General features: G+C 59.4%; 1 protein-coding gene across 1 annotated transcript in view; it reads right to left on the bottom strand.

Moving 5' to 3' along the window:
• LOC109389285 (uncharacterized) overlaps positions 1-7,903 on the bottom strand; it is a 94,822-nt gene that overhangs the window by 63,187 nt on the left and 23,732 nt on the right. The window contains 1 exon segment of the mRNA XM_019654668.1: positions 4,756-4,935. Within this exon segment, the coding sequence (XP_019510213.1) occupies positions 4,756-4,935 (180 nt within the window).

The following is a 7,903-nucleotide window of genomic DNA, read 5'->3' as shown; positions in this document are numbered from 1 at the left end:
CATTCTGTGTTATCTTTATTTTACTGCAATTAAAAAAATTTTTTTTAACTATAAAAATTCTAGACACACACACACACACATACATGTGTGTACATATATACATATGAGGTGTGATAAAAAAATACCGGTAAATGTAAAAATAAAAAAAAATTATTACAGTAAAAGACACATGGCCATTAATCCCCCTCAAACACTCCCCCTCGCTTCAAACACACTTATCCCGTCGTTCTTGTCACTTTCTGAAGCAGTTCTGGAAGTCCTCTTTCGTGAGCGTCTTTAGTTGCGCTTTTGTGGCTGCCTCAGTGTCCTGAATCATTTTGACTTTGGGGGAGAGCCAGAAGTCGCATGGTACCAGATTCAGTGAATAAGGTGGATGAGGACACACTGTAATGTTTTTACTTTACGGAAATTGCCGCACCAGAAGCGCTGTGTGACACGGAGCGTTGTCATGATGGAGGATGATTGACGGCACATTTTAAAACACACCTTCTCTCAACCGTAACTCACACCCAACTGACTGCCCCAAACAAGTTGAAACTTGTCGCACACTGTTACTAAGGTTCAGTGCACCACTTCCTGTATTGAAGATCCTGCCTTTCCATTGGGTGGCACTCGGCAGCAGCGTTCACTGTATTTTGTGATCACACCTTATATGCACACCCACCCACATACATACACATATACACGGCCTGGCAATTAAGTTTGGGAACTCATCCTAGAAAAAGTGCTACATACCTCATTGCTGAATATCACCATGGTCACCTTCGAAGCACTCCCCTTGGGAAGCTATGCACTGATGCCAGCACCTAGTCCACCCTTCAAGGCAATTTTGGAACTCTTTTTCTGGAATGGCCATCAGAGCTGTCATCGTATTACCCTTGATGTCCTGAATGTTTTCAAAATGTCTTCCTTTCAATATTTCCTTTATCTTTGGGTAAAGAAAGAAGTGATTGGGGGCCAGATCAGGTGAGTAGGGAGGGTGTTCCAGTACAGTTATTGGTTTACTGGCTAAAAACTCCCTCACAGACAGTGCCGTGTGAGCTGGTGCCTTGTCGTGATGCAAGAGCCATGAATTGTTGGTGAAAAGTTCAGGTCATTCAACTTTTTCACACAGCCTTTCCAGCACTTCCAAATAGTAAACTTGGTTCACTGTTTGTCCAGTTGGTACAAATTCATAATGAATAATGCCTCTGATGTCAAAAAAAGTTAGTAATATTGTTGCAACAAGTCTGCAAACTTAATTGTCAAGACTCACACACACACACACACACACACACACACACACGCTTCTACTGATCTCCCAGCAGCCAGCAGCCCTGGGGGCTGAGGGTGGGAAATGCAGGCTGGGGTGGGGTGGGGGATACCCACCAAAGACCTGGCTGCTTCTTCACTAAGGGGACATGGGGACAGAGCAGCAGAACCACCACTAACCCCATTTGCAGGCCAGGACTTGGGGTCCCAGAGGAGCAAGGCCATTGGTCTAGGTCACAGGGGTTTGCAGGTGGCCGGGGCAGGGGGAGAGCCTGGCCTCTCTCTGTGCTGTCCCCTAGCCCCATTGCCAGAGCCATCAGTGTATAGTGACTGTGGCCGCCTGGCCTGAGACCCTGGGTGGGGAAGGGTGTGCCTAAAACACTGAGTGGGTGCCCCGGGCCTCATCATGCTCCCTGGACTGAAGGCTCTGCCTGGAGGGGCACGGACTGGCCTGGCATGAGAGGGGCTGGCCTGGGCGCATGTGGTGTGTGCGTGCCTGAGTGAGCGAGCTTTTCCAAACTTTTTCTTCCGTGCCCCCTGAGGAGGGCGTGCCTGGCAGAGGGAACGGCACAGGCAAAGGCAGAGGGAGGAGCCACTCATTCCTCCGTGGGTTTCCCCACAACAGAGGGGCTGGGCAGCCTCCTTTTATCATGGTTTTCCGTCCCTGGATGCCACCTAGCAGCCCACAGCCCTTCTCCAGCCCCTTGCCAACCCGCCCCGTTACACCAAGAAGAAGATGGCTCTGACGAAACAAGTGGCAAGCCCTCGGTGCCCCATCCCTGCTTCCAGCCGCCTTCCTTGGGTTTGCAGCCTGGGGTTCAAACTGATCCCCCTGGAGCGGGCTGGGAATGACAGGCTCTGTCAGTGCCCCTGCTGCCCCCTTCCCCAAGCCACTTCCTGTCGCCCCTTGCCCTAGGGTCCTCCTACACCAGACACTTACCGGTGGCACTTTTGTGGCAGAGCCTGGGGTCGGGGGCCCTTCATCCCTGGGCGGCGACGAGCCATTGGACTCCATGTCCTTTCCTGCAAGAGAGCAGCGGGGGTGAGGCCCGGGGCATGGCAGGCGGCCTGGGTGGGGCGGGAAGCCAGTCTGAGGCCGTGCGGCTGCCCGACACTGCCCGACAGATCTAATCAACACAGTGTCACTGTCACCGCTGGGAGGGACCCAGGAGCTCTGGCCCAGCCTCCACGACTTGCAGGGAGGAACTGGGGCACCTTGGGCACTGGTGTGGCGTGTCCTTTGGGGTTCTGTAAAGCCAGGCCCCCAGTTTTCAGAGGCAGAATGGGGTATCCAGGCACGGAGGCACACGGCAGGTTCAGGGGACCTGGATCACGCCCAGCCCCCTAACCCCCATGTCCCAAATCCTCTTCCAGAATTCCACTGCCCCTGGGGGCTGGACTCCGGGAGGGAGGTGGGGGACACTGACCCCGCACCTGCCCTGACAGGTGTCCACTTCCTTCTCCTGCTCGGTTGAGGAGGGAGAGAGGGAACCTGAGGTGTCACCGCCGCTCTCTGGCTCCATTTGTTATAAAGTGGGTTCCCAAAGCTTGGGTTTATGGGCCGGAGGAAGAGGGGGATGGTCTCAGGGGCCAGAGGCTGCCCGAAAGCCACTCCCGCCCGCTTCCTGTGGCTGGTGGCGTCATCCCCAGGTCCCTGNAGTCCAGGGTGGAGCCTCCCCCATCCTGGCTGCTGACACCCAGACGAGGACTTTGCATAACTCTGCGCCTGTGGCAGGAGGTGTCACGTGCCCATTTAATCTTCATACCTGCCGCGTGACTCAGGTGACGTGGGTGACACAGGTGCTTATGGCCTGCACTTCCTTTACAAAGGGGCCCTCACTTGTCCAAGGTCACACGGCTAGAGGTGGGAGCCACCCTGGGCCTTCCTCCTATCTTTCCTGAGATGTCTGATTCTCACTTGCCAAACGTGTGTGTGGAAAGACAGCCTGGGGGCTTTGGGCTTTGGCCCTGAGTTCGGGCAGCGGGTGGGGATGTGGGGGGGTCCACCATCCACGCCACACTAGCCAGCAAACCCTCAGCTGGGTGGAATGATCTGAGGAAGGGTCCGGGAGGCGGGGCCATCTCTCTAGGTTGTTCACAGGACAGAGGAAGTCCCAGCAGACGCACTGGCATTGCCAGGTCCGACACCAAGCCCGTCTCCCCTCCTCGGGGCCCTACTGTCTGCCTGCCACAACTGGCCTGGATGTGGCTGCACTGGGCTGGGTGGAGAAGGTAAGGGAGGGCCCTGGGCTGCAGACATTCCCTTTCCCTCTCTCTATACCTACTCCCTGAAGCAGCCCCAGGTCACGCTGCTCATCCCAGGTTTACAGAGGAAGCAAATGACTTTCCCAGCTGCTGTGAGACAGAGGCAGGCGGTGACTCCGAGCCATCTGCACTCCTGGCTGAGATGGGCGCCACCGCCAGGGTGGCAGCAGAACGGTTTGCCACCAGCCAGACCTGAATCGGAGTCTGTCACCTTGCTGGGCTGCCTTAGACAAGTCGCTTTGCCTCTCTGTGCATGCACAGTTGTGGCTGAGGCCTAGTGGCACTCGCTTGGCCAGCATGCCTGGGCAACTAGGGAAGGGGGAGCCTTTGGAGGAGGAGTCATGCCTGAACCCCATGAGGCCTGGAATGGGGTTCATGAGTGACCATGTGGGGCTGAGAGCATCCCCGCCTCAATTTCCAGGCCAGCTTTGGGGCCCACAGGGGCAGCTGCCACAGCTAAGAAGCCTGCACCTCTACAGCCCACCCACTCCCATTAACCCTGCCCCCTCCTCTCCACGGAGAGTCTCCCCATCCCCATTACTGACCCAGCAGTCACCCCCTCTGCTGCTCAGCTCGCAGCACAGCTGGTCCTGCACGTCTGGCTTCCCTCCCACCTACTTGGGCCCCTCCGAGGAGCCTTGTTGTTCTCAGCCTCTGAAGGCTGGAGTGCCTGGGCCCCCAGGCCTCTTGGGGCGCCCACTCCACGCCCTAATGTCCAGACTGCTGCCCTGAGCCCCAGACTGCAGAGGCATCTCCCCCTGATGTCCAAACTCGGGACACAGTTCTGTCCCCACGCCTAGCCCCCAGCTCTTTCTCCCAGAGTGCCCGTCTCACAGGTGGCACTGCCATCTGCTGGGACCTGAACGCCCACCTGTAGATGCATCTGAACCCTCACTTCTCCTTTACCCATTGCTACCCGTGTCCAAGGCACCCTGGGCTTTGTCTCAACCACGGCTGCCACGAGCAGGTCTGGCTTGCACCGGCAGGCCCTCCTAAGGCCTCCGCTGGACCCGGCAGGCCCCTACGCAAAACCACCTGTGGCGTTCCCAACACCCTCAGCCCAAGCCCTCACGGCCCCGGCTGGCTCTCCTGTGTCCAGGCCATGCTGGCCCTCGTGTTCCCCTGGCCCCTGAGACCCTGCAGACCTCTCCTCAAGGGGACGTCAGCATTGCCACCACTGCTTCAGGTGGGGGGCAGGTGTGGGCTGATGCTGGGTCTCCAGGTTGGGTGGGCTCTCACCTCCCCCAGCTCCTCGTGGACCTGCTCCACGTATGTGGTCCCTCTCGGNTCTCCTCCGAAGAGCAGGTTCCTGGTGAGTCTCCGGGGGTCGGTTTTCTGAGGGGCAGAGGAAGGTGGACACAGTGAGAAGCGGCGCCTCAGAAAGGCTTCCTCCTTCATGGCGTGGGCGCTGGGGGGCTTCTGGAAGGAAGGAAGAGGGGAGAGCACACGGTCACATGTCAGAACGAGACCAGGGGCAGCCCTGGGGGCCTGGGGGCCGGGTGTCCTCCCACCCACCCACGAGGGGACCTGAGACACTTCAGAAAGTCAGAGCGAAGTGGCAGGGGCCACCCCGTCTTACGCTCAGGTCTCCCTTCAGGGGACATCTCAGACACAGACGAGGAGGGTTAGCAGGCGGCCGTCGGCCCACACAGGTTGCTGGGCCAAGCTCCGGCTTTCCGGGGCTGGAGAGAAGCCATGCCAGGACCGGCCCGGCCAGAAGCGCAGCCCGTCCCAGGTGTGGCAGACATCTTTCTCTGAGAACGCCCCCAGCCCCAGGCCCAGCACCACATTGGCTCTGTAGGACCCTGGCCCCAGCCGAGTGGACCTGAGGTGGGCCCCTGACCCATGCCAGGCGGTCAGACTTTCCCTCCCTGGTGATGGAACTCCATGGTAGCCACTGACTCACATGGGGGTGGCAGCCCAGAGCTGCCCAGAGAGAGGGGACAGTCAGGCAAGACAGGTGGCGCCGCGGCTCCGGGGGTGGCGATGGCTGGCGTGGTGCTGAGCTATTCCCCCATGAGAGCAGGCCGCCAGGAGACCAGCCCCGCCCGCCTCGGCCGGGCTCCTATCACTTGCAGCCAAAGCACCTTGACACAGAGGAGGCGCAGCTGTGCTGTAAGCGAGGCGCGTGTCAGCCCAGGGCTGGCCTTCCTGCCTCACAGCACTGTCCCAAACAGCCCGTCCCCTTCCAACAGAAGGGGTAGCCACAGGGGGGGTCCGACTGCCAGTCCTCCCCGCTGCCCAGGCCCTGCCACTGCCCAGGGCCTCACCCACGGCTCACGGGCAGGCCTGTGCCTCCTACCCCACCGAGGAAGTGCCCTCTGTCCACTGTCCCCCTAACAGCCCTACCCTGAGCAGGGCTGGGGCAGTAGCTGGCAGTTGACAGTACCGTCCCCACCGATGTCAGCCCGTTTTATAGATGAGAAAGTCGCGGCTCTGGGGGCCGAGGCCTTGCCCTGTGGTCACAGTCTGGTAGGTGTTGGACGAGCGGCCTCCAGCCGTCCACTCCCAAGGACATGCTCTGTAGCTCACTGACTAATCTCTCCCACAGGCCCAGGGCTGTCGCCTGGCACCTCCCTGGGTGGGCTGATGGCTTCCTGCCAAGCCCAGGACAATGGCCCCACTTTCTCCCAGGGCCCTGGGCCTTCCTGGGCGGGGGCACCGACAGAGCCTTTCCTGCTGTGACTGGGTGACTGTGGGTGGGAGGGCTGGGAGGGGCTTCAGGGGTGAGCAGGGTGGCCCCAGCTGTTAGTGCCTGGGGGTCCAAGGGAGGGTCTCCAAGGCTGCAGCTGGGTGGGGCCAGCCCCGTCCACCTCTCATTCCTAATCGCTCGCCTGTCACCTGGCTGAGCCTGTTACCTTGGCCATTTTACAGGTGGGGAAACTGGTTTCAGAGAGGTTGGCATTTTGGCCCCAGGTCACACAGCTACCTGGCAATGCTTGCGCTTGAGCCAAGTGGGACTGATTCTAACACCATCTGCCCACCCATCCTTCCATCTGCCCATCTGCTCATCTCCCGTCTACCCGTCATCTATCCATCCAGCCTCCCCCGCCTCTCTCCTTCGAGGACTCTTTCTAGCCTGATTTCTAGCCTGTCAGCGGAGCAGCCTGGTTTCACTTCTTCCTATTCACCCAGCAATCAGACACACTGCAGGTGACATTCGAATGACTGAACTGCTGGTATGAAACAATTCGAATGCAGTACAGGTGTGTACCATGAATGTCCCCTGTATCCCGACACCCCTAGACCAGGGCCCCTGCGAGGCACCTGTGATCTGCTCAGGCAGGGAGGGTGGCACTTTTTATTAGGGGCTTCAGGGTCTGCATGGCTCCTCTGAAGACACAGGTCCCTTGGTCTTCCCGGGGCCCATCCCGGCTGCTGGTGACAGCTGCTTACTGCCCACAGGTGGGTTGTCTCAGTGAGGTCAAGGGGCGAATGTTTTGTTCATTGTAGAGGTGAATCCAGGTCACATCCCCCCAGTGGCTCCTCACGGCCCTGGAACCCAGTCCAGCTCAGTCTCCCGCCCGCTGTGGTTTTCCAGGCTTTGTTTTCCAGGCTTTCCACCCACCTCACCCCTACCTCGCTCTCTCACCCCCTGTGCCCAGGCCTCACTGGCCCCTTATGTTCCTTGAAAATGCCAAGCCCATCACCCCAGGGGCCTCTGCCTGGAACCCCCACCTCCACAATGCCCTCGCCCACATCTCTGAGTGGCTGGGTCCTTCTGGAATTCCACACTGAGCTTAAATGTCACGTCCCAGAGTCACCACTCCTCTGTCACACAATGCAACTTCCCCACACAACAGTGAAAGTTCCTGCAGTGTTCTCTGCAGCTGCGATCTCTTCTCCCCACAGGATGCAAGTTCTAGGAAAGGGGGACATGTCTGTCTGTCTGTCTGTCCACTGCATCTCCCCAGCACCGGGAGAAGGGGCACGCCGCAGGTGTCACCCGCTCCAGGGCTCTGGAGCCCCCGCGGACCCTGGGGTGCGTGCAGGTGGCAGAGCCACACCGGGCTCAGAGAGGTGGCCGGGGTCGGTCTGGGGGCCCATTTCCCCCATAACCCTGGTGAGGTTCCCGCCACCCGCCACCCCCACGCCAGGTGTAGCGTGGCCGGTGCAGCCGAGGCATGAGGCTCTGCCTCGAGGCACTGGCAGGAGGCAGGGGGATCGGGCACCCCGAGGGTCTGCAGACCCCAGGAGGCTGGGGGCGGGAGGACCTGCAGGCTGCTCTCCTCCTGGTGGGAAATGAAGGCTGCAGCCCCTGGAGGAGCCTGTCCATGAGGGGACGGAGGGAGGATGGACGAGGACACAGACCCCAGCTGAACCCGCAGCAACCTGGGACAGGGGACAACACAAGAGGAGTCCCTCCAACTGCAGATTGCCCCCCCCG

Source organism: Hipposideros armiger, unplaced genomic scaffold, assembly GCF_001890085.2.
Source record: "Hipposideros armiger isolate ML-2016 unplaced genomic scaffold, ASM189008v1 scaffold_228, whole genome shotgun sequence".
NCBI classification, from domain to species: Eukaryota; Metazoa; Chordata; class Mammalia; order Chiroptera; family Hipposideridae; genus Hipposideros; species Hipposideros armiger.
This window is presented reverse-complemented; position numbering and strand designations above follow the sequence as displayed.